This window comes from Akebia trifoliata, chromosome 5 (genome assembly GCF_017979445.1).
Source record: "Akebia trifoliata isolate Shusen 1 chromosome 5, ASM1797944v1, whole genome shotgun sequence".
NCBI classification, from domain to species: Eukaryota; Viridiplantae; Streptophyta; class Magnoliopsida; order Ranunculales; family Lardizabalaceae; genus Akebia; species Akebia trifoliata.
Genome location: NC_141379.1, coordinates 7,481,726 through 7,498,302, shown reverse-complemented (window position 1 = coordinate 7,498,302; position 16,577 = coordinate 7,481,726). Strand labels below are relative to the sequence as shown.

Here is a 16,577-nt window from a genome sequence, read left to right as displayed (position 1 = left end):
TATGGAACAAATGTTTGAACCCCAATAATTGATTAAGATGGTTTGGAATAAGGCCTCGATGATAAAACCTGATGAGTCGATATCCATAATTGCAATAAAGAGTTGAGACTAGGAATATAAATGGACTGGGTTTGAATCATAAAATATATATTAGCTTCGGATTCAGATCTACCATTTTAGGTTCGAATAATATACATATCATGTATTTAAATACAAATATATATCATTTACATATCCCAAACAAATTATGAAATTGGATTCTTATCAGATTAGGTCCTTAATGGAACTCCTAGTTGAGAGTTGCGACCCTAAAAATCTATCTTGGTTTTTCAAGCTGTTAATCTCTAAGGTAAATTATTTTTAATGTAGTTAATATCGTCTTTAGTGTCATGTAGAAATCCTTAGAAGAGCCCCCTCTCTCTCTCTCTCTCTCTTTCTCTTTTTTTTTTTTTTTTTGGTAGATTTCTATTTTTTGGTTTAAGATTTTATATGAGCCTCATTATAATTGTAAAACAGCTACTGAAATTGTTTGAACCTGTGTTATAATGTAGAGATAATATTTTGAGTATACTGTTTGTAATATTTGAATGGTATGTTTTAAATGAATTAATAGATGATTTTTCAATTAATCATTAAATATGATAAAAAAATTTAAGCTTCACCCTCAAAATTTTATTTTCTTCAATATTTAAATTTAAGTGAGAGATTTGAAGGAGATTGAAGATGATGTGTCTTTTTAAGAAATCCGAAAACATTATTTGTATATTTTTATAAAACTATCCTATTTTTAAATGATTTTTTTTTTTAAACTTATCCGTGTTAACTGAATTGTGCCCCTATCGAATAATGATCAAATCTGAATTTTTTTTATAAGGACTCATGGAAAATGACTTAAGAACCCTTGCTTTCAACACATATCCAACTTTTTAGCAAAAGATTTGATAATTTAAACCCCCATGGTTTGATCAATATTTGAGCTAAGCTTACATTTGCATCCCTCGGAGGGACCCCACTAAACTTCGAAAAAATAAAGTTGGTGATTTAGTCTCCCACATTTTGATGTATGTTAAAGATATCTCTTGTGTTTTTCAAATCGACGACATGTGTCTATTGGTCTTGATTTGACTTAAGTGCCGTCACCTTCAACCACTATTTACTCTCAAGAAATATAGTAACAAAGTTTGGATTGTATAATTATTCGAAGAAGATGCAATTCGGATAAATTCAAAGTTCTTTTTGTCAAAAAGTTGAAAAATCTCTGAGTATAAAAATGATGTTTTTGAGTTTTTTGCCCAAAATCTATAATCTTCAACTTCCAAAAAATTATTTCTTATTCTTGTGATTTTAATATTGAAGTATGACATACTAAGCCTAAGCCAAGCTTTTTATAATTCCTAACATCTATGATTTTAGTGAAAATCTTCTATCACTATTATTGTGATTATTGGACAATAATGAGTTCAACATCAACATGGAAGGAAACCAAAATTATGGGTCAACCATCAGTTTCACTTATTCCGACCCATAAACTTTAACAACTAAGCTAGTTGGAAGCTTTGACAGGTACCATGATATAGACGAAAACTAGGAGGGGCATATTTAAATCACAAAAAAATAAAGAAAGATAATAAAATATCATATTTTAGAAATAAAATTTTCCAAAGATTTTGTTTTGGTTTGGTAATTAGGACAAACCATTATATATATGAGAGAGAGAGAGAGAGAGAGAGAGAGAGAGAGAGAAATGGTCAGCATGATTGATGGTTGAGAAAAGCTGTATAGTTGAAACAAGGAGGTGGGGTCCATCAATATCACTTCATTATCTTACCTTACTTGATCTATTGGGGTCCACTACATATCACTCTATTTCTTTCCATAATCTTCTTTCTTCTTTTTTGAGTTGTGATGCACTGACCTTAGGCCTTAAGGATGTTGTTAGGGTTGGAAGGCTTTAATACCCCCACTAAACAAAGGCAAGAAATAAAGCAGTAGTGGTGATGGTGGTTTTTTAACAAAACGTTTTTAATGGATGGTTATTCCATCATATAAGGGGTTGGAGAAATTGGTAAAAAATAAAATAAAAGTCATCCCGAAAGAAAAGAAATGGTGTAATCTTTAAATCAATATTTTTCCCCAAAATGATAATTGTGATATATAATAGTTACCGATAAAGTTGATTTCAGAAACAATGAATCAACTATTTTATTTTGTGATAAATTTATTCACGCACACATAATTCTAAAATATCGATAAATCACTTTGATTAACAATGTAATTTTGGGGAGACTAAACAATTGATTTTTTTTAAGAAAAAGAAAAGAATGAGTGAATCGACGGTCCTAGATGAGACAACAAGGAGAAATGGTGTTTAAACAACATCTTTGGTAGAAAGCTAAGAATCAAAGATTTACTTCTAAACGGAGGCCAAATCCAACAATTCTCTACATATCTCGAGATGGGATTTGACTTTTGAAGTGAAACTAGGATCAAAAGCCATGATTTTATGGTGGGTTGTGTTGAAACACTTAAACTTTTATTTATTCTAATAAAATATTTATGCTCTTTAAAACAACAAAGCTGGAATAGCTCAGTTGGCTAGAGCGTGTGGCTGTTAACCACAAGGTCGGAGGTTCGAGCCCTCCTTCTAGCGAAAATTATATTTTTCGTCCGTTTTTTAATGAATGCTACGCTTGTCAGTTTGAATAAAAGCTTTAAAATTTATATAATAATAATGTATACTCTCCTTCTAGCCAATAGCCATGCAATAACTTTTATAATAATTTTTTTATATTTATTATTATTAAAAAAGAATGAATATCTGGAAGATCATATTTATTATTTATCATGGGCTTAAAGAAAAGCCCATGGATCGAAATAACATTTCTTCCTTTCCTATATTGCAAATCAATATTAGTAACATGGGAACAACATCTCCACCTAGAATTCAGAAAGAAGTGGCCTCAGAAAGATCAAGACCAGCTCCATCTTAGTACCGAAACCCCCTCGAGAGATATACCCGTTTCAAAACTAGAATCTGCTCATCAATGTTGAATCAAGGAAGAAAAAATTTCAAGGAGGCTCAGATTATGACACTCAAATCCTAAAATCAACACAATATAAATATATTTTTAAACTAAAACCAATAGCTCCGTTGGTTTGACACATTGCAAACCAACTTTGAGGTCGTGGGTTCAAATCCAGCTTACCCCAAAAATAAAAATAAATAAATAACCGAGTGTAATAATAATAACTAGTTGAAATGCTGATTGCTATGTGTCCAAAGGTTTGGGGTTCATGATTGGTTCAGCCCTAATCCAATCAGGCTTAATTTGGCCAAGCATTATTAGCCCAGCCACATATCGGCTAAGGCTGATTTCAGGCTTTGTTTTGAGTCGTGACAGCTCCTTCCTTAAGAGGACCCCACTTGCTGCAAAGATACTCTCATGGAGTCCCTCAATTTCTTTTCCAAAGTGAGAATCACTTTTTGAGGCTAAGCGGACCATTGGACATAATAAAGCCCCAGATTTCTCTTCAGCAGATAAGGTGAGGAAGATTATTGTTCCCCATATTTTGAGGACCTGTTTGGATCCCACATGATTTTTGTGCACATATGAGAAGTGTCAAATCCCACAATAGATTAACTGATTAAGATAAATCTCATCAGACTGTTTTGATGGGCCAGGAAATTCAATCAGTGGGCCCAAACAAACGATTTTGATCAGTATGCATATATATGATAGAATTTCTAAACTCAAGAATCCCATTTTTCACGAGTTTTTAATGTTACCACATTGTGCAAATGAAGAAAACTGTGAAGGTTCCTTAAGTCATGCTCACAAGTTCATGACTAAAAAAGGAAAATAAGGGAATGCCAAACCTTACAAGAATAAGTTCAACTTGGGGATATTATTGGGCAACCTCAATCAAAAGCCAAAATGAAAAAAAGTTTCAACTCTGGAGAGTAACAACATGAGAAAACAAATGCTCCCACAACAATTTTATTCTCATCATTGTCAGGGTGGGTGCATCATAAGTGTAATTAGCCAGTAAGGGCAGATGCTCCAGAAATAATCTCAATCAGCTCTGTGGTGATCGATGCTTGACGGGTCCTATTAGCAAAAAATCACAAAAACGTAAACAATGATCAATTTCAAGTTCTCCCTCTATATTCATGTAGGATCGCCCTTTTCTCCATCAAGGTGACATGACATTTGTGTGTGCGTGTGTGTGAGAGAAACCAACCTGTTATAAGTAAGTGTGAGGCGATCAAGCATCTCTCCAGCATTCCTGCTGGAGCTATCCATAGCAGACATCCTTGCTCCTTGTTCACTGCATGCATTCTCTAAGACTGCATTGAACATAACCTGCGTAGCATGCAGTATGAATTTCAGAAAACCAATTAATATGAAACACCATACCAATTTTAACACCAAAAAAAAACCGAAGGTAAGAGGTCCGATGCTTCTACCGTTCAACAAGTAGCACGAGATAACAAAATAATCAAATAACTCGTTGGAGATAAAAAGAAGATAACACAGCCACAATGATATAAATTCCCAGATTACAGAATTGCACATAAAGAGAGCTGATTGAGGCGGGGGAAGGGGTTCATGGTTCTTCACTGGACTTACACAAGAAAATTGGAACTCTGAAAGGTTCTGAAGCACTTCTGCTTTTGTCTCACCGCCTTCAATTTCATAAGAATCCAAATCGCCGAGCTGTCCCCCAGCTTCAGACTCTTTCTCAACAACCTGAATTCACACAGAATCAAATAATAACCACAAATTTGAGAAGATGGTGCCTACAATCTGATTTGTCCATTTAATAGGAACGCATACACACCCAAAATTACAAACTGCTTACCTCGGGAGATAAAACAGTCGCCACTGTTGGTAAAAATGAGACAACAGATTGGAATTTGTTAAAAACAATCTTCAGAGCATCATACTCAACGTTCTTTAAGATGTCATCAGCAAGAACAGAAACCTGAAAGCCAGACAAACTAAATAAACAATGAGGAAAAAAGAACGAAGTATTTAGTTTGTTCACTAAAATGATTGCCATAATTATAAACAAACAAAAATTTCTTCTCTTGATGAGTAAAAGAAGATTTATTAAAGGGGAAAATTAAGGAAGATAATGACCATTAAAGAAACAATATCCTTGCCTAACCAATGTATCAACTTGACCATTGGCACATCAAAGACTATTCATACAAGATATTTTAACCCTGATTTAAAACCAAATGATATAATACATCCGTCTTGAGGGAATCAGAAAATATAATACATATCAGTGTTTTAAAAAACCTACGCCTCTTGAGGCTTAAGCCTCATCAAACATTAGTAAGGTTTACGCCTTAGAGGTATGAGGCGTACACCTCATGCCCTCACGCCTCAATAGGTTCGGCAGAACCCAAAATCGTGGGTCAAAAAAATCAAATTTTATTTTTATTTTATTTTCTTACTTTATTTTACACAAACCCCCCCCCCCTCCCCCAAACAATGTCTCTTATTTACATAACCCTAAACAATGTCTCTTATTTACATAACCCTACTCAATAGAAGTGTTTATTATCTTCTAAACTTAGATTATCAAAAATCTCTCTTTGAAATCCTAAAATCTCCCTACACTCAAATTTCTTCATAGAGGCTCTACTACTCATTCGAATCTAACGATTCTTACAACTTTCTTACGAAGATTGTGATAAAATATAACTAATAAATTAAGGATTTTCTAAGGTTTTGAGATATGTGATTTTTCTATGTACATTATTGAATTTTTTACCTATTTTTTTAAAAAAACTCATATTTCTCTCTTGTTTTTGTGTCTGATTCTATATTACATTGCTACTTCACTACATTTTTAATGTTTACTTGTTTTTATATTTTTTCTGAATTTATTATAACTTTTAGATTTAAAAAAAAAAAATTTAATTGAGCCTTACGCCTCAACGCGACTTGAGGCTTACGCTTAGCCTCTAGAACCTAAAACGCCTTAGGTACTTTAAAACATTGATACATATACATATATATGGGTAGCATTCGGCAGACAACACCTTTGTCCTATATGGCTTAAAAGTTAAGAGATTGAGGTGATTTTTTGTGAGGATGGTCTCTATTGACGAGGAGGTCATTTTCACAAAAAATCAGCCCAATCAGAAATTTCTAACTCCATCAAAAGTGGTTTACAAATTAAAGGTAAAAAATCAACGGTCTACAATTCTAAACCACTTTTGATGGGGTTAGAAATTTCAGATTGGGCTGATTTTTTGCGAGGACGATCTCCTCACCATAGAGATCATCTTCACAAAAAAATCAGCCCAATCCGAAACTTTTAAGCCATATAGGACAAAGGCGTTGGCTCCCTAATGTTGGCTGCCAAATGGGACCCCTATATATATATATGGAATGGCCTTTGGTCCAGAGCTAGGCATAGAAGTCTGCAATCAAAATATACACACTTAATTTTTAATGTCATATAGAACTTGAAACACAAGCTCATAGATGAAATCGATCTGAGAAGTCAGCCCATTAAATCTAACTAAATTCAGTGCAGCAGTGAAAACAATTGAACAAGTGACAAAATAATAAAAAACATGACAAGAGATTAACCTGTGTATAATTTAAAGGATTCTTCTGCAACTCAGTTATGGATATCTCAATGTGCTTCTTGGAATCACGGATTAGTTGAGCCTTTGCCTTTTCTCCCAAAACAACATATTTTGTTTCTTTATCAGGACCTAAAGGGAAGAAATAGATCAAATTAAATTCGTGAAAAGGCATTCGAACCATCACAAGCGTAATAAAGAAAGATGAAATCTTCAGTGTTGATCACCGACCCCTTTCATGGATGGTTAGTCACAAAATATTGCCATGGTGAGTAAATTCCACATATCAGGTTGATCAGTGACTTTCATCATGAACCAGGACCAAGGGTAATAACATTTGGGTTTCAACCTCTTGGTGAAAAATGATAAGCTGTAAGTAACCCATGAGGCTATCTTTGGTTCAGATGTCCACTTAAGTGTGAGCTAAACGTTCAAGGGGCTCATGAGCTCAAAAGTGTCACAGTAATAGTTGGTGTAACTAAAATGTGGGACAGGCATTTGTGATCAACATTGCAGGTTCCTCTTATGTAATAAGCACTTATGGTACAGCTAAGCCAATGTAGTACCAGAGCTTAACTTGTGAAGACCCTTGCTCATCTTGACTGATGTGGAATTGATTCCACCACAAAGTCCTTTATCAGAAGAGACGGTGACAATAACAGTCTTCTTCACGTCAACACCTAGCATAGCGACAAAAACAAGGAAAACACAATGAACAAGAAAAAATCTTACTAGAAGCATAAAATAGAGAACAAGGGGAGTGTTATAATAATCAGCTTGCACACATACATAACATAGAACTATAAACGCAATTTCTTTGACCAATATTTAAAACTTAAAAGCTAAATGATCAACTAATGTTTAAAGCTTAAAGAATATTCTAAAACTTACTTTACTCGAGCAATTAACAATGTTTCATTGTTGTCACAGCCTCGCAGGATATGATTGATCATCAATTAAGATTATTGAGGAATCAAATGAGTTGTTTTTCCTAGAATATCAATTGAGAATATAAATTGGAATGATAGCAAGGAAGATTAGCATTATTAATCAAAAAATTGGATCAGTTTTTGGAGACTAGAAGTTTCCACTGAACCTTATGAGTGATGAAAAAACTTCACATATTGGTTTCATAATCCATATGTTACGAGGAGTTTTCTTACATCAATTTTACATTTACGTAACTTAACCAGGGAAGAAATGTAAGGGACAGGAGACACAAATATATCCTAACTTGTGAGACTATTCGTGGCTTTATCATGATCTGACAACTAAATCACTACTGATTAGAATGTCCTTTTTCATTTTCCCCAAATCAAGTATGATGAAAAAATAATTCTTAAAATCAAAAGCAGGTTACACCATACTTTCTCAAGCATCTACTTCAGTTGCATGTCCCCACAATTGCAATTGTTAAAACACTTAGATCAGCCTCAACATTCCCCTGAACTTGTCTTGAACTCCTTTACAAATTACAGACTAAGATTCCGCAGATTATGATAGTGAATTGGGCTTGCAAATAGGAATAAAAGGATTTCAAGAAATTTCGGAGTAGAGATGCAATGACTAGAATATATGATTAGCTTCAGATATGTAGATTTTTTTAAATATAGTTTTAGATGTGAAGGTGGGGTTTTGATCCTAGGACTGGTATTATGATACACAAACTCCAAATGAGTAGAATTATCAAGAATTAAAAAACGTGAAGTCTAGTGATCATCATGTAGAGTTGTAGGATAAAAAGAGAATATAAATAGCATTAACTAATAAACGTACTAGGAGTATCTCCAAGAAGTGCGGTAAATGGTTGCCACAAGCCACGTGAATTTTCTGCCCTAACTTGAATTGCTCGTAACTTCGAGGCTGCCACCATTTTCATTGCCTTAGTGATTTTCTGAATGTTCTTAACACTCTTCATCCGATTTCTAACTGCATCCGAAAATAGATCTCATATAAAACAAACATACCACCAAAACTAAATGTAATGGAAAATAATTATAACTTCAGCAAAGAAATGAAACAAATTATGGAAGGGCAGTGATCCTTACCTATTTGAGTTGAAATAGAACGTGCTCCCAACGGAACCAACTCCCTGTGCATCCGAGTTGCATTTAGTTGATTAAAAGAACAAAATAAGCACGATAAAAAATTTGCATTGAAAGTTATAAATGACACAATTGCAATAATCACTACTACAATTTGAGTAATTTTTTTTAGAAGGTATCTTTTGCGTTTGGTATTTGGATGCACTTTCTTTCCCTTTTTCAGATGAAGTGGGTCCTTCGTTGTGCTTGTTAGCCGCTTTAGGTTGGGCAGTCTCAAAATGTTTTCTCCAATAGAAAAAGATACCTTTGGGCTATTATTGCCATATGCTGGGGGCATTGGAAAGAGAGGAATAAAATGGTGTTTTAGAGAAAGGAAAACTCTTCCCAAGTTGTGATTATGAAGATTTTGGGCCTTCTTTATCATTGGAGAAAATTAAGTAAAGACTTTGAAGAAGTTTTCTTTGAGAAGTTTGTATTTAAGTGGGATTCCTGCAACTTGAGTAATGGAGTTGAAATATGGCGGTGGCTGTTACAACTTTCATGAGAAAACAACACTGGGATGTAATTTCAAGTCAGTCCAAAGCATGTTTGTGAAGGTCTATGTGCTTTGTGAGGTTCTAAGCAATTTTATGGGCTAAATACATATGTCAACTGTTCAGTTAAACCCGCTGTTTCACTTTAATCCAGGTAATATCTGTAGCCCAAATATTTGAGACCCATTTTTATTCTTTCCTTTTTTTTTTTTCTTTTTTTCTTTGTGCATATTTTTGAGCCACAATGTTCTTTTTAAATAGATTATCAACATTGTAGCCAGTGGATTTGACACCCCAAGGGGGTATTTTTCAAATTACCTAAACAAGTCATAAGGTCCAAATTGAAATAATGTACATTTACTCCCTCACTCAAAAATGACTGAAACTGTGTCTCAGTCACAGGTATCCTCTGCTACCAGTACCACAATTCATCAAATTAAACAGATTTTTCGAAGTCATATCAATCTAAGTAGGTCTTAGATTCTCATTAACAATTATTAAAATAGATTTCTACGACTGATTGTCAGAAAATTAGATAGAGCACAAAAGAATTTAACTAACACCAATGAGTGTTCAATAGGATTTGGATTCCACTCCTACACCATGTGAAGATTCTCCTACTTCTGAAGTATAATCATCATGTATCATTTAAATGGGTATGATTTTCACTTTCTTCTTCGATTTTGTTTTGCCCTTTTAAATATAAGCAAAACCTAACACGGGAGATTTTATCCTCCATAACCTATCAAATAAAAATAAAACAACAGAGAACTAGAAACCGATCTGTCATGCTCTCACCAAATTTTTTTTTTTTAAAAAAAAAAAAAAAAAAATCGATGAAAAAAAAACCAAGAATCAAACAAATAGGAAGTACATTTGTGATCCATCTTCACACGAACTTCCGGAAACAACATCATTGAATAAATCGACTCAAAATCCAATGATTAAGGTCTCAAGACCCGAATCAAAATATTTGAACCAGGTGAAGGGGATCTTACTCAGAAACGAGCGAGGATCGAGCGGGATTGATTGAATTAGAATATATCAGAGGAGCGAAACGCCTTCCTTCTCGTCTCAGCGCAGCCATCGCCATTGTTGATTGGAAATTCGAAACCCTAGAACCGACTGATCGATCAAAAAAAAAAAAATTAGGTTTCTCTTTTTACAGCTCTCGAATCGGAAGAAATCGAAAGAAGCTAATACCTTTGATGCTGTTCGTAATCAAGAATTCTTACAACGCGCTGGGTGCGTAGTGCGCACAGGATGAGAAATGATACTATGCTTCACCCTGTACAACAAATTGGTTATCTGTTTTAATATAGGGTTGGCAACGATCCCAAATATACCCGATGTTCGAACCGATCCGAAAAAATGTGAAAGATCGGATTTGGATAAGAATCTTAGATCCGAAATAATTTTGGATCAGATTGGATTTGGATATACTCCAATCCGCTTTAAAAAAATTTGATCCGAATATATTTTAATAATTTTTTTATTATTCTTAATTTCATATAAATACATATAGATATAACTTTTATCTTTTTTATTTTTCTCTATATTTGTAATTGAAAAGCCGACTTTTGTAAAATTATATATTTTTCAAATTGTTTGAACATTGATCATTTGAAAATAAGACGTGTTCAGATTAGATCGGATACCTGTTTAATATTTTGGAATCAGTATTGGAGTGATCGGGTACTGAAGTGATACGTTGTCAACCCTAATATGGCCAAATATGGGGTAGCTAGTGGAGGGAAGAGCAAGTCTGGCCTTAGTAACTTATGGAGTGGAGGGAAAAACAATGAGCAAGTCTAGCCTTACTAACTTAGTAAGATTTTAAATCTTACTAAAGGTCGTTGAATCCACCTTGTCGCATCCAAAAACATGTTACATCTTACAAGTTTGTAAAGGACAAAATTCTATGGACTTTGGAAAAACAAATTATTTTTCACTATTGAATTTTAATTCAATCCAATTTTAAATTTTGGAGTTCAGGGTTTGATAACTATCTAATTTCAAAATCTTGGATCAAACCAATTTTTTTTTAATCTGAGTTTTTACATGAAATTCAGAGGGATGTATTGTTGGATTGAGAATCCATTTGAGCAAAAAATGTCCTATCCTTTACTAAATTATTAATGAAAGTGTTTTTTCTAGGTTATATGTTGTCAAAATTAATATTTTTTTTTTATGAAAAAACTTAAATAAATATGATAATAAAAAATTATTTATGATTTTTGGCATTCAATGCGCAATCAAACATCTGCAAAGTTTTATGATGACAAGAAAATGAGTCTACCAAGTACTACAATCGCAAACAACTGCAAAAGACAGAAAATACAAAATTTTGCATTTGATGCAACTTTGCATTTCCCGTCTTTTGCGGGTACCAAGCAAGGCCTAAGAAGTTACCGAAACTTTTTAATGCGACTTGGTAGGATCCTACCAATAATTTTCAATGTGACTCATTAGGAATCTATCGAATCGCTGTTGTGAAATTGTATTGACCTACCAAATGGAGCATTCACTTACTATTATTATTTTTTCTTGTTTTGTTGGGATGTCCTAGTTACCCCTATACCATTGGGGTTGCCATGGTCATTTTTGATCTACTTTGCAAGCTCTAATGGTATTGTTTTTTATACCCACTTCAATCAAAATCATGAAGTCCTTTGTCGAAGACTTTGTAAATGTAAGGAAGAAAAAGAGAACGGTGATTTTAAACAGAAGAATAATGGTCAAAGGAGATATCGAATGTGAACTTATCTCGTTAAATAATTCCCTCGTTTCCATATAGTTATATCACTTCTCATTCAATGTATGGGTGACTTCATAAGTGAAGTTCATAACCACATCTTTAGTTGCTAGTCCTTGAGAATTATAAACATTTCTGGCTCTTGATGATGAAGCCATTATATTATCTGAGAGAGCTTTTCAGGCATGGCACTCTGACAATTTCCCAATAGAATAGTTGGGCAATTCAAGGCAGATCGAAGTATGTACGTCCAAATCAAACTAGATATTTTTCAGTCTTTTGAACCCAATTGGCACACAATTTCAATTCTTTCACCCGACAGTTCTAGGATGGCAGGCACATGGGCAGATGCATTGGCAAGTTCTTTCTTTTTACAGACTTATAGAATCTTGCAGACTTTTTACAAAGAATAATGGATCTATTTGGCACATGTTGTCCAAATAATGAAGACAGCCTTGAGTTATTTTATATTCATTTTGTTAAAGATACATCTCACTTTGCTTATTAATAGGAAATGTTTGATATTTGGATTAGTATCTTGTTGAATTGTATTTGCATGGTATTTGTGTGTGCCATGTTGGTATGCATTACGTTTGATTCTTTTGTTTATAGTAACACCTAACACAAGATCTGTCCATAAAAGAAAAGAGACAAGGAATGTACTATATTTCCTTATAAATTTCAATATTTTGTTTACTTTTACAAGTTGGCGCATCAAGGCCATCATAAACAAAGAAAGAAAGCACAAATGACACAACTGTCCAAAATGGGAGATTATTAAAGAATTGGAAGGATCAAGGACACTGCTTCAAGTGTATATCCTTTTGAAGTGTGAATCGTGTCAATTGGCCTCAGCAATCTCATCTTCAATTCTACCATCCGACACCACTACCCATTTTCGTTTTTCTAACTTTTCATATTACCTCCGGCCTTGCTACATTCTCCTTTATAATCGCATTCGCCTCAATATTCTGATCAACCTTTGCAATTGGTCTCTCAACATTTGTGCACTCTATCTTTTTCTAGTTGTCTTTGATAAGCATTTCATCCGCCATGATATCTGCTAGCAAGGCATCTTCCTCTTATTCTTCATCTCAATGAGCTTATCGGACACCACTACCTTTTTCTGCAATTCTTCATACTCGCTTCGTACTACCTCCAGCCTTGCTGCATTCTCCTTTATAATCGCATTCACGTCAGTATTCCGATCTTGATAATTTCTGATCTCCCTTAGCAATTGTTGAATCAACCTTTGTGCACTCTCTATCCTTTTCTCGTTATCTTCGATAAGTATTTCATCTGCTATGATATTTGCTAGAAAGGCATCTTCCTCTTCATGATTCCTCTTATTCTTCACCTCAATAAGCTTTTCCAACACCACTACCCATTTTTCTAATTCTTCACACTCCCCTCGTACTACCTCCCCCCTTGCTTCATTCTCCTTTATAATCGCATTCGCCTCAATATTCTGATCTTGATAATTTCTGATCTCCGTTAGCAATTGTCATTTCAACCTTTGTGCACGCTCTATCCTTTTCTCATTGTCTTCGATAAGCTTTTCATCCGCCATGATATCTGCTAGCAAATGATTCCTCTTATACTTCACCTCAATGAGCTTATCCGACACCACTACTCGTTTCTCTAATTCTTCACACTCCCTTCGTACTACCTCCAGCCTCACTGTATTCTCCTTTACAATCGCCTTTGCCTCCATATTCTGATCTTGATAATTTCTGACCCCCACTAGCAATTGTCGTATCAACCTTTGCGCACTCTATCATTTTCTCATTGTCTTTGATAAGCTTTTCATCCGCCATGGTATCTTCTAGCAAGGCAACTTCCACTACATGATTCCTCTTTACTCTTCACCTCAATGAGCTTATCCGACACCACCACCCGTTTTTCTAATTCTTCGTACTCCCATCGTACTACTTCCAGCCGTGCTGCATTCTCCTTTATAATCGCATTCGCCGCAATATTCTGATCTCCCTTAGCAATTGTTCTATCAACCTCTATGCACACTCTTTATCTTTTTCTCGTTGTATTTCATAAGCTTTTCATCCGCCATGGTATTTGCTGACTCCTCGTGCAAGACAATGATTAAAAATCAACAAGCAAGCCACGTACAAAGTTTCACGCTGTTTATCAAGGAAGAATGGTCTTCCTCGAGATTTGATAAGAAAAAATCGTTAACTAAGAGAAATCACAAAATTCAAGTGTCATGATAAAACATCATTACCAACTGATAAGTTGGTGACTCTCCAATACCTAGTGTGCCTGTTAGACGATGATTAAAAACCAAAAAGAAAGCAACGTACAAAGCCCAAGGTGCAATGGATACATGTTATGATATTCTCAGGGAGTTGGAATGTCATCTAACGACCCAAGGGGACGATTGTGGGAGACAATTTCCTTGTGTGATACATGTTACCTCGAGATCAGTGTCAAGACACATCCAATTGGTTTAAGGTGCATCTTCACTCTTGAATTTGAGTCTGGGTTGGTGTTAGGACAGATTGGGGGTACAAAGAACATATGGATTATTCAAAGTCAAGGAGCATGGTAAAGTTCAGTGTCAGCATTCAGGGAACATCCTGATTCCCAAGCTCTGGCGCAATCCAACATTTGTTGGAGCAATTATGTTTTGTGCACAATCAGGGTGCCTATAACGATAGAAATCAATAAAATGTTATCATAAAATTAATGTTATAAATAAAGAGAAAAATCGACAAATATACGTGATTTTGATCTCAATAACTCTTATTCAACCTGAGAATTGACTTAGCCATCAGGAAACGTTAGGGCAGGCACACCCCTGACGTATTCTAGCACATAGATTGAGATAATCATCAAAGGAGATCATATCACGAGGAAGATTGCAAATTTTTGTATCCACTGTGACAACGAAAAGACCATCCACAAGAGTTATGGCTCTAAAATCCTAAAGAATGGGAAACATAACGGCTAAAAAATGATAAGTAAAAAAGAATCTAAACTTACTACCACACTTTAAATGACTTGGGCATCAAAGTGTTTGCAAGTACGCCTACTATGCTCAGAGAAATCGAATCAAAGTGAGAACGAGTAGATCATAGTGTCAATAGTAATCCCAAGGCATTGTGAATTTTTCCATTACTCTATTCGAGGCAAGATTACATTTGATAGTGATAAGAGTTCTTATTTAATGTCGTGTGGACCCCATACATAAGCCCGCGCGACCCATGTCTTATTTCTCATTAATGTATGGTCATGTGAGCCCAATACTTAAGCCCACATAACCAACCACATGTTTTTAATATAAAAGAGAGGCTGAACCCTATTGGGAGGAACTTACTCATTCTCCTATCTATGTTCCTCCTTCTCTCCTTAGTCCTAATCTTCTAACATGGTATCAAAGCACTTCCAACTTTAGATTTGCTTGATTTCTCTTCTTTTCATCCCTTTTCTTAATCCCTTTTTTTCCTTTTTAATCTAATACTTTCAAACCTTAAGGCCTTAGTTCCAAAAAGGGATTAGTGCTTAAGGTTTGTTTGTTTGCACCTAGATGTTTATCTAGGGTTTCATTTGTGTTTGTTTAAGGTGTTTATGAATGATTGGGGATTGGTGGATAATTTTGAAGCCTAAAATTCAGATTTTTTATAAATAAAAAAAATCTGTGAATAGCGTTGCGTGAATAGTGCTCGTGAATAGTATTTTCTATGAAAACAATGCTCCATGCACAATATTTTCTGCGTGAAAAGTATTTTCTGAAAAAAAAAAAAAAGATAATTTCTCAATCAATAGTTTGAAATTTTGCCCGGATCTCTGTTTAGGTTTTACTATTTTATTCTAATCGTTGTTTCGTTGACCTCTCAACCCTAATTGCATATCATAGAATATCCCAAAGGACACTCCATATTTGTTTGATATATATATATATATATATATTATTTTATCTTTGTGCGGATTTTCAATTTACTCCTCCTTGGATGACAAATTTGGGGATTTTTGATGGTGTTGGTGCTCAGATCACCTCTGCCAAGCTCAACGGCAATAATTATCTCCTATGATCACACTCTGTACAAGTATTCCTTTGTGCTAAAAAGAAATCAAGGTTTTTAATTGAGGATCTACCTCCCCTAGATGATGACAAACAATATGAAGATTGACAAAGTGATAATTCCCTAGTTATGACATGATTGTGGAACAGTATGGGTCCTCTATTTCCTCCAATATGATGTATTTTGATACAACAAAACATATATGGCTAATCATACAGGAGATGTACTCTCAAGAAAAGAACGTTTCTGGGGTATATGATCTATTTGAGGCTATGTTCACTACTAAACAAGGAGATAGATCCTTGAGTGACTATTATAGCTTTCTTTGGGGTATGTGAAAGAACTTCAACAATATCAACCTTTGACTATAGACCTGAAGACCCAAAAAAGGCAACGAGAAGAATTTTAGGTTGTACTGTTTCTCTTTAACTTGAATCCAGAGTATGCTTCTTTGAAGGGTCAGATTCTTATTAATGAGTCTTACCAATTGTTGTCAATGTATTCTCTCGTCTTCAACATGCTTCTCTTGGGAATGTTTCGTTTATAACTCACAAAGAGTCATCAGCATTAGTTTCTAGTGGTTCATCTGACTCT

General features: G+C 34.6%; 1 protein-coding gene and 1 non-coding gene across 2 annotated transcripts; one reads left to right on the top strand and one right to left on the bottom strand.

The window, feature by feature from the left end:
• Window positions 1-2,576: 2,576 nt before the first annotated feature.
• TRNAN-GUU (transfer RNA asparagine (anticodon GUU)) lies at window positions 2,577-2,650 on the top strand. The gene has a single exon. It is a non-coding gene; the product is annotated as a tRNA-Asn (tRNA).
• Window positions 2,651-3,742: 1,092 nt separating this feature from the next.
• ATP3 (gamma subunit of Mt ATP synthase) lies at window positions 3,743-10,379 on the bottom strand. The gene is made up of 9 exons (XM_086442619.1): window positions 10,187-10,379; window positions 8,659-8,702; window positions 8,387-8,539; window positions 7,177-7,290; window positions 6,615-6,742; window positions 4,864-4,986; window positions 4,632-4,751; window positions 4,243-4,364; window positions 3,743-4,109 (listed from the first exon to the last, which is right to left on the bottom strand). The coding sequence occupies exons 1-9, from the start codon at window positions 10,279-10,281 to the stop codon at window positions 4,040-4,042; spliced, it is 969 nt and encodes a 322-aa protein (XP_086298745.1). The 5' UTR covers window positions 10,282-10,379; the 3' UTR covers window positions 3,743-4,039.
• Window positions 10,380-16,577: the final 6,198 nt, after the last annotated feature.